General features: G+C 37.0%; 1 protein-coding gene across 1 annotated transcript in view; it reads left to right on the top strand.

Moving 5' to 3' along the window:
* The window catches only part of LRRIQ1 (leucine rich repeats and IQ motif containing 1), a 125,547-nt gene that overhangs the window by 42,058 nt on the left and 62,613 nt on the right, over positions 1-20,876 (top strand). The window contains exons 16-18 of the mRNA XM_067289916.1: positions 1,913-2,386; positions 4,582-4,720; positions 7,325-7,444. Coding sequence (XP_067146017.1) covers positions 1,913-2,386; positions 4,582-4,720; positions 7,325-7,444 — 733 coding nt within the window. The remainder of the gene's footprint in view (positions 1-1,912; positions 2,387-4,581; positions 4,721-7,324; positions 7,445-20,876) is intronic.

The raw sequence follows: 20,876 nt of genomic DNA, 5'->3' as shown, positions 1-20,876 counted from the left end.
CAGTTCTATCCTAACCAAGAAGCAATTCCAGAAGAGGGAGTGTGACCAGACTCCTTCACCTATAATACCAAAAAAGCTCTGAAAGGCAGACAACCAATATATAACTTCTGAAAAGGAAATCTTGTCGTAACAAAAGCTTTAATAAACTAAGAAAAAAAAAAAAAGGTGGGAAGGAATTTGGTTTAATTAATTGATTGTTTTGTTGTTGTTGTTGTTTTTTCCTGTCCTTCTCACCATTGTATATTTTGTAGAACTTTGGAAATGATCTTGCACCAATTATGGCACCTTATGTTCGAATTTACCTTCTTAAATACTTTAATAGAATTTCTTGTTGAAGAAATGACTTTATTCTCACTGTGTAGTAGGAAACAGCTAGCTTTTATGTCAATGCCTCAAGCAAATATATGTGTTGGTTTAAATAAATCTTTTTAGGAATTGCTGCCATATTTGTGGAATTCATAGGAAAAAGAAAGAGAAATATTGTTTAATGAGCAGTCAAATGTACAGCTTTCAAAAAATATGTAGTGAGATGTATAATTAGGCTGTGTGGATTTGGCTCGCATTTTATCCATTCATATTTGTATAACAGCATTGAAGTTACACTAGTAGAAGAAGAGCCAGTGTCTTTTTTTCTTCTGGTAAGAGCTGATTCTGTGTATTCTTTAAAAATTTTTAATTGAACTTCACTAAAGAAAATTGTTGTACAGGTAAGGAGTTTTTTTCACAATAAAACATTATAAAAGCTTTGTCTTTCAAGAATGATAAACACAAGGGAAATTCTGTCATTTAAACAATAGATTTAGAATGTGATTTTTCCAGACCCTCAAGAGAATCCATCTTGTTCCTGCTTTATCTCTTGCATCACTGACTTAGAATTGGCTTTATGCTTCTCTGAAAATAGCTCCAGGTGGCAGATCTCTGAATCTATCTATCCTATCAAAGGAAAATGTTTTCCTACTTCTAAAAGTATCTGCTACCTAATAACATGGATAAACACTATCTAAATGCAGACACCCTTCCGTATCTGTAACAATTAGTTCATGTTTACTCTTACATCTCCTTGTCATTTAGATGGTGTAACACTAAGAACTAATGAGAGCCAGATTTCATAGGTTAACATTGCTGTCTCTTTTTAACAATCAGAAGGGAAATCAGGTGCTCTATATGCCTCTCTTACTCCATCTTATCCCTCTACCAGGCTAATACAACTTAGTAGATTTAAAATCACGAGTCAAAAGTGAAAAAATACCAACAGGAACTCCACTAGTAATTAACCAGGAAAAAAAAAAAAGAAATTGCAGAAAATTGTTTTCCATAGAAAATCAGTGTAGCACTTTCCCTTACATTATTAAAAATATTTACTTTTAAAAGTTTCTGTTCTCCTAAATTCTCTCTAGGCATTGTGGTTTTTTGGTTAGAAGCTAAGCTTGGGTTTTGTTGTTGTAGTTCTGATCTAAATTTAAAAATTACTATTATTTTTATATTAACTTGCCTAGTTCCTAAATTAAACTGGGTTCTTAAGGCTATTACCTGATTTAAAAGAAAGTTACCTCAAATCCTTTAAAATCTGCGGCTCATATGCCTCTAACCACACAAAAAATTAACAGTGAAATGCATGCCCAAGTGCATATTCCAGACAGACTGAAAAAAAAAATAGAGTAAAATAAAGAATCTAATATATATTAGTATATTTGAGATACTACAAAAATAGGAAAAAGTGATTACGATTTACAAACACTATAAATTGGTTTTCAGTCAGAGTAATTACTGTTCACTGTGTTGAGGATATGGGAATGTGTAAGGCTACTTGAGAATATAGGGTAAAATAGGAAATAATAGAGGGGATATTTTGTTTTTAAAAAACATTTTTACAATCTAAAATACATGTAATCACATTATTATCTTTCTTCAGGATTGTGTCTTCCATTGATGATGCACAGAGACAATGCTGGTATTTTAATCAGCTGCTGAAACTTAGTATCCAACATCGATGTGCACATGAGTACGGCGAACTAAACATTACTGACAGAGATGGACCAGAAGCACTGCAAAATCATTTAAAACAAACATCCACTGACTGCCTGCAGGAAAATAACCTCTTTATCATGGGTGCAACAGAAAATAAACAGGTCTTGTTGGATCCTTCTGAAAGATGGATTACTACTGACCATATTCAGGCCACATTCATTAACTCCTCTGTACCTGAGCACCGAAAGGAAAATAAAGAAGATCACAGACTAAAGCAGGAGAGCACTGAATCCTGTATTAATTATGATGGGGAGAGCAAAGACAACAATAACATGTCAGCCCAACTCACATTGCAACAGTCAGTTATAGCAAGTAATATGGGAAGAAATCTCCAGCATTTTGAGAATGATACAGAAAAGTAAGATACAGACATTGGATTGCTTTCAAATAGATTATACAGATAAGCAATGAATGTAAGGATTTCTTGTTTAAAACATAGAGACACAGAACAGATATCAAGAAAATAATAGTTGTAACTTTATTAGACAATAAAGTTAAAGTATTACTTTAAGGTGATACACAATAGCTTTCCATATTAACAACAATTCTGTTGTTTAATAAATTAGAATATACATGTATAAGGACTTAAAAAAAGAAAAACCTCTATAAGAGAATTTTAAAGCTTACCCTTGGTCTCCAAACTTCTCCTTTCTTTTTTGCAATACATTCATAACACCAATTCATGAACACTCAAGTAATGTACAATATTAGGAGTGAAACTATTTGGGATTTTTGGAGAGTTTAAATCACAGACTAGTGTAAGGTTTTTTGCAGTAATATCAGAGATTCAAGATTCATCTGTGCTGAGTTTACAAGTCAGCGTAGTTTAGAAGGTAGGAGGGAGAAGTTGCTCAAATCTACCATCCTACTCCCCTGACCTTAGGCCGGTCTCCTGCTGCTGTGATGACTGAAGAGCTAACAGTCTGCCCTGCCCTTGGCACTCCCCCAACATGCCTCAACCCGCTTCGTACAAGTGCAGGCAGGGGTGAAGGGCCAGTTCAACTTGTTCTGCGCCCCCATATATTCTCCTGCATGAGACAGACTGGTTTATTTCCTCTTTGGAATATATTTGCCGCTGGTTCGTATGGTTCTGGAGTTATAGTCTGGGAGAAGAGAAGCTGAAATTTTTGTCCTAAAGATAGAAAAGTTCAGTTATGACTGTCTTGTAAGAATTTGGTTTCAAGTTTCATAAATATGCGCATATCTTGAATACCCTATGAGGATCAAGCATGGAAGGCTCCTTTCTTCATTTTCGTCAGAATTGTGGTAAATGGGCAGTAGTTCTTGGTCTGTACTTTAGACACTAATAATTTGTTATAGAATGTATTATTCAGGAAGACCACAGAATTCATCATTGCCTCTCAGGAAGCTGGGAGTCAGTATAGTAGTGTCTTATGGAAATTGAATGTTTCAGAAAAAGAGATTCTTTTCTAAATAGTTCATTTTGAGTTTTTAGTTAATATTTTAAGTACATTCTGGAGCCTCTTGCTGGACAGCTATCCTCTTCGATGCAAAATATAAATGTTTATTAGAGCTTTTTTTTTGCTTTTTTTTTTTAAGTCAGCTACTGTTTTTATGGATGCAAAGCTTCTAAATAAACTTAAGTTTGGGAGTTGATAAGTTTAATAAACATATTTTTAGAGAAAATATATATTTTTTAAATCATATTTTGAGCACTGCTTTTCTCTGGCCTATCCTCTGAAGTGTGCTGTAATTTGTACTGGAGCATCTTGTTGGCTGAAAAATGCACCATTATTTTAATAGCTGCACTGCACAAGGGAAGAAAATACTGTAAAGATTGAGGGAACTTTAGATGTCTTTTCATAACCCATTGACATAGTGAAATGAGAGTTTTATGGAGAAAAGGATTCCAAGGTAAGTAAAGCCATAAAACAGAACTGCCATTAAACTTTTTTCCATCAGAAAAAATTAATTAATTCCCTAAATATTTAGAAAGAATAATCACTGAACAAATCTAAATATTCTGTAATCAATGCTCTTTAAAGAATAACCAGCTTAAAATATGTACACATTTACTGATGGTCTGTAGTATTAAATTGAAGGATAAAAGTAGGCAAAAGATGAAGTGCACTTTCTCAAATGTTCCTATCCCATGCTTTGGGGATATTCAAACTATGAAGTTTTCAGCATTTAACTCAGCGCTCTCTTATATTTTTTGTGTAAGCAGTGGAGATAGATGGCCTCCTCCAATAAGTGATTCAGTAACTGTTACACTTCTGCTCTCAGTCTTTCCCTTGAAGAGGCTCTTCCTCTCCAGTGAATATAGGGGGAACAAAGCCCAGGGGAGATTTACTCTCTTCGGTCATTGGTTTCCCAAAGTTACACAGTGTGAATATCTTACTGTGTTTATGAACACACATGTGTCACACCTGGGTTGTAATTTCTTTACAATTTAATGGCAGAGCATTCATTACATTTCTCATATGGACAGAGCTATTCTTTGGGGGGTTATGATTCTAGTCTGTCAGCTAAAATAATCCAGTTTTACTGGCAAGATTATGTTATTCATAAAGGTCCTTATTTCTCTACTAGGCTACATATGGCAGCATCATTGATCCAGTCCATTTGGAGGCAGTACCATACCAGGAAGAAGACTGGCTGCACCAAAACAGAGAATGATCAGTTTACAGATGCTTCAAGGCAGAAGCATGAGGCTGCCACACTAATCCAGGTTGGTTTACAGTATTCTCTTTGCTTATTTTTCAGATTTAATAAGAAACAATCTTATTAGTTATGTGAATTTGTAAGTGATCTCTCTGTTTTTTATGATTTTATTAATAATTTTATAATTAAAATTTTATTGCATTTATTTAATCAGTGTAAGTCTGATGTTTCTGAAAGAGAGCCTTTTGCTCAGAAAGTTTTGTAGAAGCATAAAAATATGTTTTTATATCAAACATTTCCCTGAATTAGTTTTGCTTGATTTAATTCTAATGTTATGTCTAAGATGCATTGTGCTCGTGTTCTTTCTGGGGAATGTCTACGCTATTAAACTGACTGACACAGAGTAAGTGGTACATTGTAGCTCATATCTATACAGCTAACCACTCTTCCCATCTCCCCATCCTACCTTTCCATTTCTCTCTTTTTCTGCCCATGTCCCCAAAATAGGATAGCTTCATTCATAGGAACCGGCCCTGGCCCAGGCTGTCCCATGCTAGATACTGGGATAACAGTTAAACAGAATGGATTACTGCATGTCAGAACTCATGTCCATGCCTTGGCTCTATTTCATTTGCTAGTCAGATATAGTATCTACAAGCAAAACTGCAAAAGATCTTGGGGTTTTCTACATTTTGAAGCAAATGGGCTATTTTGTGATTTGAGATATTAAGTTAACTTAAAAATATTCCATATTGTAAGTCTTTGATAAAAATGTGAGTAGTACCAGAGTGATTTAGGAGCCTAAGCTTCACTTTCAGACCAAAAATCTATGTAACTTGGTAGTCTCTATTCAACAAATGACCAGTAGTAAAATGCTTAGTAAATGTACATACTAAGAAATGGAAGAGTGTAGAATTTTTTCTCCAATGTACTTTTCCAGCTTGCAGCAGTCAATGATTTAGGAACTGGAGCAGAAATTTGTTTCTGGAGTATAGTGTGTAGCTAGTATAATCACTGTTGTTCTCCATACATTTATTTAATCCATTTTTGAACCTATTTATTCTTTTGGCCTCTACCACATATGAAAGTGATGAGTTCCACAAATTTATACGTAAAAATGCTTCCTTTGTTTGTTTCAGACCTTCTGATAATTTCCAAAGTTAGTGTGAAAATAATCTTTCATTATTTATCTTCTATGTGTATTATGGTTTTATAGGTCTCTCTTATATCTACCCTTAGATATCTCAGTTTCCTAATAAAAGAATTCAGTCATTTAGTCTCTTTTCACATGTCGCTCCATGCATCTCATTATCTTTTTTTGTCCCTCTCTGAACCTTTACCTCATTCTATTACCTCCTTTTTTAAAGAAGTGGTAATAACCGAATTCCAGAGATATGTTTATTATGAATTTATATAGTGAGACAGTGTTTTCATCTCAGTTCCTTTCCTAAAAATTACTAACATACGGTTTGTCTTTTTGATCACAGTTGAGCACTGACCTGGTGTTTTCAGAGATCTGTGATAATAGCTGATTTAGAGTTTATCCTTCTGCATATACCATTAAGATTCTTTTTCTCCTTTGCATTTGTAAATGATTAATTGTATTTGTTAAATGAAATATTTGTCATTTGCTTACTCAGTAATATTAAGGTATTTTATTTAGATGATTATGAAGATCTGTACGTAAAGAACAAAAATGTAAACAATAATAAAGCAAATCTAATACCTATCATTATTTTTAGGATGGGATATGTGTGTGTAAAAACAGCAATATTTTCAATAATTTAAAAAGTTAGACAATCATTTCCGCAAATCAAATACACTAAGTGTTAAGCTGGGCTATAAGGTTTACCTTTCCTATCTTAGTGGCTTCACTGCAAAGCCACTAGCTGTGGACCACTGTACATCTTCTAGGAAAGTGGAATTTTTTTGCATGATATTTTAAATGCTTAGGGCATCTTGGACTCTAATTACGTCAAACAGTGATTTGGGGGATGTGTTGCTGTCCTGAATTTAGTTTTCGTAGTTCCATCTATGTCATTCTGGTCTCTGAAGTGCTATGCTGGATCTGATCCTATGGCCTGGCATGTATGTTTTTCCAACACCTTTCTTCTTTTTCTAGCACTTACTTCTTTGTTCTTTTACTATATGCTCCTTTTTCTTACATAAATTATTCCTACTGGTGATATATTTTTAAACAAAAATCTGAGACAGTCAAGAAAGAGTAACTGACCTAGGTCAATTGCATGAGATGTCTCCAAGAATTGCTACTTGTAAACCGTAAGACATTTAGTGCAAGTGTATTTTTATTCTCAGTAATTTGAAAGTTAACACTCAGCTTTTTCTTATGTAGTCTTTCCTTTCAGTTTATAATAGTCCCTGAAGGAATTGTCAAATAATTAATTAGTTGACCCAGGTTTGTAGTTGAGGGAGTTGCAGGATTCCTTTCTGCTTACTTGTGGAGAGCCTCTTGAGTACTCTAAGCTTTAGACATATGCTGGCATTTAATTTGTCTTGTAGTTTTAAATGTCACATAAAGTTCAAAAAACAGATCATTGAGCTATTAAACCAAGGCCCAAGATGTTTTATCTTCCTAATGGGATAACATAGAGAATCTGGATTTGGGTTTGATCTATGGCTTTGTATAACATGCTTTAAATTTTTTGTTTAGGCATTCTGGAAGGGCTTTCTTTTGCGAAAGAAACTGGCCAGTGCTCTTGCAGCTGTTAAAAGTGATGAAGTGGAGGATGACTATGAAGAAATAATGGTAGATGATTGCACATTTCATGAAGTAAGCACAATCATTAGCATAAAAATTTCATGTAAAAAAAAAAAGTTATTCCTTTAAAGCAATCATGTAGGTGTTGAAATAAAAGAAATTGAAAGGAGTACCAGGGTTAGAATTACATGTTGGATGTCCAGAGATAAAGAAGCATTTGGTATATATAATTCATTTAAATGTATTTGTCATGGATTAATTGCTTCCTGCTCTTTGAGAAGCTCTGGTAGTTACTGTGCTATTAATGTCACACCCACCGTAGAACCACATATATTTCTACAGTTGGAGGACAAACAAATGGGAATAAGGAAACAGCTCTTTTCATTCTAAAATATTTAGTTTTTTAGTATTTTAATAATACTGATTGTGCTATCTAATTTGTAAAACATAATAAAGTAGTTTCCAAATATTACAAAATCCAGAACTTTTTTGTTCTGACCCTTGCAGACCATTATCAGGAAATTTCTTAAGTATTGCTTAGTGAACCCTTAAGTATCATAAAGTAATATGCATTTAAAAGATCAGGAGATATGTTAGTGGTGGAGCAACATTAAACAAGAAAATGTGAGCTTGTATTTTGTTCATTTACATGATAAAATGAGAACAATAATGAAAATATAGCTGAGATTTAGTGTTGTGGAATCCCAGTAAAAGCAAAACTGCCCAAACAGATGTGAAGCACGCTTATTAGCTCTTCTTTGGTCTTATAGATAAGGTGCTAAAAAGTTCATAAGTCTAAATACAGTGATAAATAATGAAAAAGAGTATAGTTAAATCATGAAAGATACAAACTTAGAATGTCTGTGATCCAAAAAATCCAGAAATGATTGCTAGTAATTTTTACAAGTTATGTAGAGTTAACAGAATCTTTTAAGTTTTAAAGGATTGAAATTGGGCCAGAAATTTCCACTTTAAGAAATAAAAACAGGCTCCTGATTGATAATTAAGTAAAAAATAAAAATATCTACTGGATCAATCTCCTGATTGTCATTCGGTAAGCAAGCAAAAGAATCTTTAAAGTAGCCTTGTTCCTTATTCCCTCAAAAGAGACAGCCTGTCTAGTTCTAGACTCAGTATGCATAGTAAGTCAGCTGTTGATGACTCACCTATGTATTTATCTGGAGTATTGCTTTCTCTAATTGTTCGCATTCATTACCTTCTTTTTTATGATTTCACGTAGAGTAAAGAAAACAGTTAGCAATGTGGCCATTTGAGCCCTAAGTAGTTATGATAGAGGTTTTTATTATTATTATTATTTTATTTTTTTTATTATTTAATGAATGTTTGTCTATAAATAGTGATGTGCTTATTCAGCTGCTGCATCCTTTCAAGAGCCATTTGTCAACATTCCATTGCAATTTTGCAAAGGAGATTGATGTGTTATCCTTACTACTGGCAAGATGAGATCCTGTGTAGCCAGAGATCACATATTTATATGTCTCATAGAAAGTTATGAAGACCAAATATGTTGTTAGTTGGAGCAAGGCAGTTTGTATGCCAATGAACTGGAATAATATTTGATTCTTTCTTCTCTCTTTGAGCAGCTCTTTTGAGATAGATTTTCAGAATTACCATCTGATTGTAACAGCATGCAAAATGTTTGAGGCAAGAGTTCCAAGAATCGTTTGGTAGACAGGAAATGTTGTGCGTGTATAAACACAGAGATCTGGCTTAAATTTTAGATTTTTTTTAAATTTAAAAATATGTACAATAAAGAGCAGTGTCATTAGTTGATCTTCTCTGATCCCTGGCTTCTTTCTAAAATAATAAAAAGCAGAAAGTCAAAGGATTTATTTTTTCACATAGGAAAGAAGTGTCTGTTCATATGTATTAAAGAAGGAAAATACCTTGTTTTGAATTAATCAGCAATGGGCCAGAGTCTCCTATACTGTAATTCAACTGAACCGTGCTTGTTTCACTCTGTCCTGCCCCAATAATCCTACATTTTTTTAATTGCTTAACAGAAAACTACCTGGGCAGTTTTGTTCCATCTGTCTCTCAGCAAGACAATTGCATTTGGACAGGTGGTCCTGAGACCAGGGAGAAGAGGAAGATGGAGGAGGCAAAACACTAGGTCATTTCAGAGAGGCTTGCACTGTAGCACCCTCTGGTGTTACCACAAATCTTTTTCTTTTTGTCAAACTAATTTTCAGGGAAGAAGTAAAACATGTTTTGTTGGAGTGATTCTCAGAGAAAGTTCTTTGGTTCAGATCATGATAGGAGAACCATGAACTGACACTGTAATTGGAACAGAGGGCTCAAAGGCTGAACTGGGGACTGATGTCAAATAAGCTACTCAAGCCCTTAGCTTCCCATAAAGAAAAATGTAAGAATATTTATTTTCTACATAGCAGTGTATGTGATAAGTTTACAATATATAGGCTCAGAGGGATATATTTCATTCAGTGATTGAGCATTTCAGGAGTAAAGATCTTTGACTGTAACTGGAATTCGGAGATTTCTCAGACTGTGATGTTTGTCATAATTTTTTTGTTTGTTTGTTTCAAGCATATATCTTGTCTTCACTGAAGAGTGTGATTGTGAGAAATATACTATAACAGGCCTACTGGAACTGGAGTGTGCAGTAGTGACTGGTGATACAGTCATATCATGTTTTTAAATGCATGCAATACTAAAAAAACACTTACTGCAAAGTAGTATTAATACTCTGTTACAGTTTCCATGATTCTTGCCTTATGCTCTGCTCAGCCTAGCCCAGAGTAGCCACCCTCTGCACTAGGTTGCCTGGTTCTGTGTGTCTTTACCTGTTTCATTCCCTGGATCTGGACAATACCGAATTGCGCAGACTTTCTACTTCAGCAGAGACAAGCAGGAAAAGCTTGGAGGAGTCTATGCTTCCTCTCCCCTCCTTTCTGGCCTCAGTGTTTTACAGAAAAGTGCTGAAGCAGAGCCAAATAGTGACACATGATATCAGTGGCTGTCTTCTGGGCCTCAAACAAGTGTGTAGGGAGGAGTACATATTCCTGGTCTAAGAGGTCCCATATGCTAAGGTGTGAAGGAAGAGAAAAGATCTGGACGCCATTTTGAGCTGCAGATTTCACTGCTGATAGGATGAGTGAAGTGAGAGCGAATGGCAGAAAAAACCTTTCCTTATCTCAAGCCAATACAAACCTACAAAATCTTGTCCAAAAGTTTAGAATAGTACACTATTTTGTAATGCCACCATTATTTTTATACCAGTATTATGCAAGATTCAGTCATTATGATTTCAATCAGTATTATCTAACATTTCACAAAATCACTAGTGTCCCAGTGTCTATTAAAACTGTTTACAAATATCACAGTGCAATAAGTCAATAATACATTACATTAGGAACTAGGCTTCATTGAATAACTGTTCAATATCTTCATTATAACCTCAGTAAAGCCAGTGCTTTGTGGAAAGTGAGGCTGTGAAATGCCATGGGGAAAACTGTAGTCTTTTCCAAAGATTTTCTGTTTACTCCTTTTGTGAATGTTGAGCAGTGATATATTATTCATACAAATCTCTGGCACCATATCATGTGAAAAATGGATTGTCTATGATTAAGCTGGAGGAAATGTTTTTAGCTAGCTTGCAATAGTGCGAATAGTAATCATTTAACCTGAACTGTTTACTGATATCTCCTTGTGTTCACATCAGCTCCCATGCATTGCCAAGGCATTCAGAGGCAACTGATGGCAGTAGTGTTTTGTCTGTTGTATCATAAAATGTCTAGCAGGCTATCCCAGATGAGATGAAATATCTGGCCAACAGATGTCTCAGAAAGTATGAGCCTGGTATTCATATTTCTTTTATGTCTTTCATGTGGACTTTGGAGAATTCCAGCCTCTATGCCCCAGAAGGCTGATCTTAAGACACCCTTTTATCACACACACAGAATCACACAGAATCGCTGAGGTTGGAAGGGACCTCTGAAGATCATCTAGTCCAACCCCCCTGCTCAAGCAGCGTCACCTAGAGCACATTGCACAGGATTGCATCCAGGCGTGTTTTGAATATCTCCAGAGAAGGAGACTCCACAACCTCTCTGGGCAACCTGTTCCAGTGCTCTGTCACCCTCACAGTGAAAAAGTTTTTCCTCATGTTCAGATGGAATTGTCTGTGTTTCAGTTTGTGCCCGTTGCCTCGCATCCTGTCACTGGGCACCACTGAAAAGAGTCTGGTCCCATCCTCTCGACACCCTCCCTTCAGACACTTGTACGCATTGATAAGATCTCCTCTCAGTCTTCTCTTCTCCAAGCTAAACAGGCCCAGCTCTCTCAGTCTTTCCTCATAAGAGAGATGCTCCAATCCCCTAATCATCTTTGTAGCCCTCTGCTGGACTCTCTCCAGTAGTGCCATGTCTCTCTTGTAGTGGGGAGCCCAGAACTGGACACAGTACTCCAGATGTGGCCTCACCAGGGCTGAGTAGAGGGGGAGAATCACCTCTCTCGACCTGCTGGCAACACTCTTCCTGATGCACCCCAGGATACCATTGGCCTTCTTGGCCACAAGGGCACATTGCTGCCTCATGCTTAACTTGGTGTCCACCAGCACTCCCAGGTCCTTCTCCGCAGAGCTGCTTTCTAGCAGGTCAACCCCCAACCTGTACTGGTGCAGGGGGTTATTCCTCCCCAGGTGCAGGACTCTGCACTTGCCTTTGTTGAACTTCATGAGGTTCCTCTCCGCCCACCTCTCCAGCCTGTCCAGGTCTCTCTGAATGGCAGCACAGCCCTCTGGTGCATCAGCCACTCCTCCCAGTTTGGTATCGTCAGCCAACTTGCTGAGGGTGCACTCTGTGCCTTCATCCAGGTCATTGATGAAGAAGTTGAACAAGACTGGACCCAGTACTGACCCCTGGGGTACACCGCTAGCTACAGGCCTCCAACTAGAGCCTGCACCGCTGATCACAACTCTCTGAGCTCTGCCATTCAGCCAGTTCTCAATCCACCTCACTGTCCACTCATCCAGCCCACACTTCCTGAGCTTGTCTATGAGGATGTTATGGGAGACAGTGTCAAAAGCCTTGCTGAAGTCTAGGTAGACAACATCCACTGCTCTCCCCTCATCTACCCAGCCAGTCATTCCATCATAGAAGGCTATCAGATTGGTTAGGCATGATTTCCCCTTGGTGAAGCCGTGCTGACTACTCCTGATCACCTTCTTGTCCTCCACATGCTTGGAGATGGCCTCCAGGATGAGCTGCTCCATCACCTTTTCAGGGATGCAGGTGAGGCTGACTGGCCTGTAGTTCCCTGGGTCCTCCTTCTTGCCCTTTTTGAAGACTGGCGTGACATTGGCTTTCTTCCAGTCCTCAGGCACCTCTCCTGTTCTCCATGACCTTTCAAAGATGATGGAGAGGGGCTTAGCAATGACATCCGCCAGCTCCCTCAGCACTCGTGGGTGCATCCCATCAGGGCCCATGGATTTGTGGGTGTCAAGTTTGCTTAAATGATCTCTAACCCACTCCTCCTCCACCAAGGGAAAGTCTTCCTTTCTCCAGACCTTCTCACTTGCCTCCAGGGTCTGGGGTTCCTGAGGGCTGGCCTGAGCAGTAAAGACTGAAGCAAAGAAGGCATTCAGTAACTCTGCCTTCTCTGCATCCTTCGTCACCAGGGCACCCACCCCATTCAGCAAAGGGCCCACGTTTTCCCTAGTCTTCCTCTTGCTGCTGATGTATTTGAAGAAGCCCTTCTTGCTGTCCTTGACATCCCTAGCCAGATTTAATTCCAAACGGGCCTTAGCCTTCCTCGTCACATCCCTGCATACTCTGACAATGTTCCTATATTCCTCCCAAGTGGCCTGTCCCCCTTTCCACTTTCTGTATACTTCCTTCTTCTGGTTGAGTTTTGCCAGGAGCTCCTTGCTCATCCATGCAGGTCTCCTACCTCCTTTGCTTGACTTCTTACTTCTTATCTTACTTCTTATCAGCAGTCCATCCATGTAGCAAATGATCTACAAGGCAGAGCTCACTTTACCTCTGGTGGACAAAAGCTGATAACACATTTGCTTGACACGGCACTTACTTTCTGTGCCATGTAACTATTAGCATTTGCATTTTCTTAATGAGAATAAGACATTCATCAAATGCAAAATGGCTGAATGCACCAATGTCACTAAGCTGTACCTGTTCAGTAGGATCTTTTTTTTAAGACAATTTTCTACTCAGAATAATAGACATAGAAATAGAATAAATTACTGTGTTCCAACACTGAGTTGGCTTATGGGCATAGGTCTTATTCTCATCAGGATACATACCAATACTGATGTTTACATGACAGAGAAAATAAGTGCTGTCTTTTTCAAAATCAAGCTTTTTGCATTTAATTTAAATCAGTTTAGAAAGTTCACAATAGTTTGCACAGATACAGCTTTCAAGACTTTTACGAAGTAGAAGATCACACATCAGGCCTCCTAACTTTTGACTTGTTATTTTCTAAAATAAAATTCATAGTGTTTGACATCTTGAGTCTGTGTCTACCAAGTGAAAAAATGATTATAGAGAAAGTAGAAGATACTCAGGAAAATGGTACCTGGTAAAACCCAAAGTAGGCATCCTGCTTGCTGTAAATTTTAACAACTTCTTTCTGTGCTTACATGAAGCACATTAGTGTACCTGTGATGTCTAACAGACACTCATCTAGCAGACATCACTATATAGACTTTGGGTATAAATCCATTACAGGGTTTGTCAACTCACTCAGATCATTAGTGGGTCATATTCTGGGAGTTATTTCTTCATAACCAAATTGACCAGTGTTTTGAGACTGCTTGCAGCTTTTTGAGAGGAAATATCTCAAAAAAAACCCCAAAACACTTTTTTTTTGCATTTCAGAGTTAGCTTTTATGAGAATATAAACTAGAACAGAATATGCTTTAAAACAGAGAAAGATCAAAGTGAGACAAAGCAAAAATAAGGAGTTTGTAAACTTTGCCCTTGCAATATGACCCTTTAGTTAACAATTTAGTGACTTCCGAATTTCAGCAAATTTGCTGGGTCCATAAGGGAAGTCCTTCAGTCATTTTTATCAGCCAGAAGCTGGCTTTTTCTCTAGTCTCTGCTCTTCTCGACATTCTCTGCTGTGCTCTAGTTCCCACTTGCTGAGGTCTCTCACTCTCTCCGATGGACTTATCTTGGCCCCTTGAAACCTGTTTGTAAAGAAGGCAAAATCTTCTCTCCAGAGAGCTCAAACTTGTATCAATGTGCAGCAGTAGGGACTAAACAAACTATGGCCTTTTTGCTATCTGGTCATGCCCTGTAAAAAATGTAACTATGTAAACTGCAACCAAACTAAAAAGAAATCCATCACAGCTTCCTTCATCAAAGGGGATAAATCAGTTGCTCTGAGACAAAGAGCTGTTCTTCTTCCAAGACTGATTCTGTAGAATTTTTTCATTCCAGTCTCTTTGACACCTTTTGAAATTCCTGACATTTTGAGTTATTCACACTAGGCCATTCCTAGGTTTTGCTTGCCTTCCCATAGCAGCTGTGTAGCAGTCATTTGAGTTCTGTGAGTATATAGATGCCTTTGCATGCAGACTCATATCACAGTTTCTTGTCTTAGGCAATCTGACTGCTTAGAGATCTTTTCAAGAACATGGTTCCCAGTCAGCTGGGTTTGAGATGAGCTGAAGTAGATTTATATAACTTTTCAGGAAAAGGTAACAAATCAGTCTCTGAAGTATGTTGAGATGTCTCCATATATTTATGGTTCAAAACTTTTGCCCGGCTCTGATTTGTCCTAGGAGTCTATTCTCTTGCTCTTTTTTTTTTTTGATAGAAGCTAGCTCATATTTAGTAACCCTTGAAAATTAAACAGCACATCAAGCAACATTTTTTTTTTTAATCTCTCTCATCTTTAGCATTCTTATCACGTGTTCACATTGGATACGTGCAATGTGTTTTGGTTCTTTTCAGATAATCTTTTCAGATAATCTTTTCAGATGTAGTTTCTCTCAGCCTGTGAACTTTTAATTGCGGGCTTGTGACAGTGATTGGTGTTTTCTTTCTAACGTCAAGAAATAAGTATAGCCTATGGATTAGAAGATCTCCATAACATTTCTTGTATCTTGTCACTTTTGGGCATGTCCAACTGTTGTAATTGCTTATAAATGTCAGATTAGGATCAAGCCTGTCTGTGTTTTTATGCTGCAAAGAATATGATCCTTTTTTTTTTTATTAAACTTGCTTATGAAGTTACAGTGTTGTGGCAAAACAAAAAAGTGTATGATGAAAATTTTCTCAGATCCATCCTCCTCTTTGAAACAGGAGAATAAAAACTCTATCCTAAGTAACATATTGAGAGATCAGCTTTATAATTGGGTATGTACCAACAGTCTCATGATATGATTTTGCTTTTTCAGCTGACAGGTTAGTGAATGGCACATTATTTTAAGTCTGTGGCCTCATTTGATAAATAAAGCAATGAGGTTTTTTTCTAGCTTTCTCAGCGATGATGCTTATCTAAATTGCTGAAATCTTGTTTTCTAGTCATCTAGTAGATCGATATCCCAGCCTTGGAAGTAGGTTGTTGTGGAGTCAGTGGGTGATAAAACAGAAACCCAAATGTTGGCAGTTATGGTCATTGCTCACACCTCAGTTCCTTCACAGCTTGTGTAGGATGTGCTCTGATTGTTTTCTGGCCTTCCACCATAATCTCAGTTCTGTAATGCCAGCTGAAGTGTTTTTAATGTTTAAATAGAAACTATTTGCACAGCTTTTCTCTATCTTTTGGTCAAGTAGCCAGATTCAAATACTTTACAGAGGAAAGCCAACTAAAGATACCATTTGGAATCTGTATTTACCAAATGATATAGTATTATTCTAACTTACCTTAAGCCATATCAAAGTATTGTAATGTCATTAATTAAGTATGCTTCTCAGCCTTATTTATCTAAAGACAAAGTCAAGCATCTAAATTGAATAAACAGACCAAGCACAGGAACAATGTATAAAAGTGAAAGAAATCTTTATTCCTGTGCAGTTTTATTCTGATTACTCTAGTCTCATAGGAAAGTAATTCTAATAGCTAAATGCATCATTGTAAGTGGAAGTAATAATAGACCTATCAGTTCTTTTCAGCATGTGGAGTCTTGTGAAAGCTGAACTAGCAGTTCCAAATTTATTGAATATAGCTTCCTTAAGTTCTTTTTTTTTTTTTTTTTGTCAAGCTAAAACTGACATTTTAGTGCAGGTATAGTTTGTTTTTTAAGAATCTGTTTAAAAGTCTGTTATTTAGCATATGCACCTACATTGATTTCCATTGAAAAAGGTCTTAGTAATGTCTATTTGTAAATTTCAGGAACTCTCCTTACCTGACTTGTCCAGTGATTGCTTTCTGGATGATTGACATGAATGTTTTGATATTTCCCCTTCATTTTCTGTCATTTTCTTCTTAGTGTTTCAGTATATCAAAGAAAAGAAAAGCTGTGTTGTGGAGTTGCTACTTTTTCAGTTCTGTCTGTTGCCATGTTTTTAGCTTTTATAAAACTGAAATACAAAGATACTAAGTCATTATTCTCCTTCAACCAGTAGTCTACCCTCAATTCTCGGAATTCTCATGTAATCTTCATCTGGCTTCATTGTAATCTGCACTCTTAAGTAAGTTTATCATGTCACATATATCTTTATATATGAGATGAAGCAATATGGGGCCTAGGTAATCTATAACAGGACATAACTTTAAGAGCATGTGCAACAGTGCTTCTAAAGAGTCAAGAATGTTGGGTCACACTCTTATTAAAGTGATTAGATTTCTTTGTGTCAAGGATGTGCTAAATATATCACTATCAACTTCAGTGATCTTTGAGAAGAGGACATTGATGTAGGCAATATTGTAATTGACTTAAATATCAATACTTGTGGAGGAATCAAAGAGGAAAGTGAGGTGTCAGCCTCCTCTCTCCTCCATACATGGATCCATACATATCTTATCGCCTGTAGCTTGAAGTCCTTTTAGTTTAGAACATAGAGGATATTATCCAGCCGCAGCATGACTTAACCCACTTGGACATATGCAAGTCTCAGGGAACAGATGGGTTGCATCCAAGGGTGTTGAAGGAGTTGGCCATGTCATTCTGAGGTCACCATCTATCACTTTGAAAGGTGATGACAATCAGGGAAAGTTCCTGGAAACTGGAAAAAGGCAGACATCACACCCATCTTCAAGAAGGGCAATAACAAAGATCCAGGGAACTACAGGCCAGTCAGTGTCACCTCAGTCCCAGGGAAGATTGTGGAGCAAATTCTCTTAGAAGCCATTTCTAAATACATGAAAGCCAAGAAAGTGAATGAGCAGCTAGCATGGGTTTACCAAGGGCAAATCAAGCCTGATCAACTTCATTGCTTTCTATGACAAGGTGACTGTGCTGTGAACAAGGGCAGGGCAGTGGATGTTGTATACCTTGATTTTAGCAAGACCTGTGACACAAGTCTCCCACAGTTTTCTTATCAAGAATTGGTGAGATATGGGCTGAAAAAGTAGACAATAAGGTGGATGAAAAATTGGCTGGACTGCCAGGCTCAAAGAGTTGTGATCAGTGGTGCATAATCTAGCCAGTGGATAGTAATTAATGGGGTCCCTCAGGGATCAGTACTAGGACCAAAACAGTTAATGTCATTATTAAAAACCTGGATGATGGGACAGAGTGCACTCTTAGCAAGTTTGCAGATGACACCAAACTGGGGACAGTAGTCAATATGTTGAAGGGCAAGGATTCTCTTCAGAGCAACTTGGACAGGCTGGAGAATGAACCTCATGCTGCAAGAGCAAGTGCAAAGTCCAGTGTCTGGGATGGAGTAACCCCATTCAACACTGCAGACTGAGGGCTGACTGTCTAGGAAGCAGCTCCACAGAAAAAGGATCTGGGATCATAGTGGACAACAAATTGAACATGAGTCAGCAGTGTGGGCTCCCCAGTGCAAGAACTAGACTTACTGGAGCAAGTCCAGTGGAAGGCCACTAAGATGGTCAGGGGGACTGGAGAAGATTTGGTAGGAGAGGAGGGTGAGAGAGGTTGGCCTGTTCAGCTTGGAGAAGAAAAAGCTCCGAGGAGACCTTGTTGCTGTCTACAACTACTTGATAGGACAGAGGAGGTGAAGGTAGTCTTTTCTTGGAGGTGCACAGTCACAGGACAAGAAGCAATGGGCACAAGTTTGAAAATGGGAAATTCCAACTGGATATTAGGAAAAAAAAATTACCATGAGAGTGGTTAAATACAGGAACAGACTGCCCAGAGGGACTGTGGAATCTCTGTCCTTGGAGGTGTTTAAGACTTGACTGGATAAGGCCCTGAGCAACCTGATCTAAGTAGACCTGTTTTGAGCAGGGGAATGCATTAATGACCTCTGGAGGTGCCTCCCAACCTAAATTATGATTCTGTGATTCTAAATGTGGGGAGGAATTGCTTTTACAATTAATTCATTGTTTTAAAAGGACATTAATAATTAGCACGGTCATGATTCAAAGGAGAGATCAGTTCTTTCAAAATAGAATCGAGAAAGAAAAATCTCTTTCTCCTTCAGAACTAAGCATTTCACATATGCCTAAAGGTTTTTTTTAATCTATTTTTTTTAATCTAGTTTTTATCTAGTTTGTCATTGAATAGAGCAGGCTAAGGAATCCTAAATGCTACTGTTAAAACCACCTTCTGGTTCTCCCCTCATTATTTTGTTTGTAGGGAAAATAATTCAAAATTTTATTTTGATGTGCAAATAGCAATAGTTATTGATCATTGCACAAATCTGAGTTTCCAACAGGAAAACGCTGTGAAGAACTGGTTCCTGAAGCTCTTACATTTCCCAGAGAGTAGCAGATTGTGCAGTGCCAGTCACAAAAGATTTAAGGAACCAAGACTTCAGATAAGAACCAACAAATTTCAACTTAGAGATTCATTTGTATATTACTTCAAAGAGAAGAGCTATGTCTAGAGAAAGAGAAGGTGGACAGCATAAGTTAAGTTGACAGATAATTAAGACAATCTTTAGAATTAAGCATTTTTAGTGTAATTAGGGATTTTTATCAGTTTCAAAAATATATGCATAAAATTTAGTCCTTATCTGCTCTTCAACTATCAAATACTTTCTCATTTTATCTTCATTTCTGAAATAGGGATTTGTAATTAAAAAAAAAAAAGTCATCCCAAAATTAACTCAAATTTCTCAATTCACATGAACTTTGAAGCATATTAAAGGTTGGGTGACTGTAAACTTGTGACTAGCTTATGTTTTATTATTGTATTTTTAGTACTCCTTCTTAAAACCTGAAAGAATATATTGAGTTATCTTTCTTTGAAAATGCATATTCTTTGAATATACAATATTTAAGGGGTGGGAGGGTTGCTTGGTTTAGGTTTTTTTAATTCATTACCTTTTGTGGGTTTTGTTTGTTTATTTGTTTGTTTTTACAAAGGTAGAAAGACTTGGGAAAAGGGCTGTAGGGACATACCAGCTGAAGTCCATAGGTGAAGTTGAAGTTTGTGTAGTGTGGCAGAATCAGAAAGGGGAAGACCTGAAGATTTTTGACATTTTCATGGGGGAAGACTGTGTTTGGGATCTTAGAGCCATCAGCCTTCAGGGGAGTCCTGAAGGTGCCAGAGGGTGCCTGAGGTTTGCTGAGGGTGGGTGGGGGTAGAAACATTAAAAGATTTTTGAAGCATCCAAGCTTTTCTGATGTTTACTTTAACCATGCCTAAACTCTAAAACTGAGGTTAGCCCTTTACTCATCTGTACTTTATATTCCGGTATTCTAGACAAGATGTAGAAGTTACCTCCTGACCCTTTGGGTGTCCTTTAAATGCTATTGGGCTTAAGGAAAAAAACATATATTTAGAAAAGTAATATGTAGGTCATGAATAGCTTTGGTAGACTACAATAAGATTCAGACATGTGGAAAGTTAAGTATGTGAATACACTCTAACTTTTGTGAAAGAAAACCTTTAGAATTGCTGAGATTTTCTTTATTCTATTCATTTACTTTGTATATTCCCAAATCCACTATTTTATAGTTTTAATCATATATATATTTAGAGAAATCACACATACGTGTGTATACATATGTCTTATGTGCGTATATACACATACATGTACATATATATTTTATATGTGTGTGTGTGTGTATATACATTTGAGTAAAAAGGTAATTGAGCTTATTAAACCTTTTGGAAAATTGACATTTGGAGAATACATTCCCCAGTAAAATTCTGCTGAATATTTTTCGTAAGAGAATATCATGATTTTTCAGTAATTGCCCGTTTATAAGAAGGCTACATTGACAACTATGCAAATATGCTTGTCCTCTAGCTTTAACTTTCCTACAAGAATGTACTCTAATAATTAACCAACTTTCTTATGTCTTTAAAATCTCTTGGGGTCAATTTATTACTGTGATGTTTCTTTGGAATCCAGATGATACTCTTTACTTTTTTTTGGCTTGAAACGTTGTTTGGTTTTAACAGTCAAAA

The sequence above is a fragment of the Apteryx mantelli genome, chromosome 1 (genome assembly GCF_036417845.1).
Source record: "Apteryx mantelli isolate bAptMan1 chromosome 1, bAptMan1.hap1, whole genome shotgun sequence".
Taxonomy (NCBI): Eukaryota; Metazoa; Chordata; class Aves; order Apterygiformes; family Apterygidae; genus Apteryx; species Apteryx mantelli.
The sequence above is the reverse complement of the archived record's forward strand: the minus strand, read 5'-3'. Positions and strand labels throughout refer to the sequence as shown.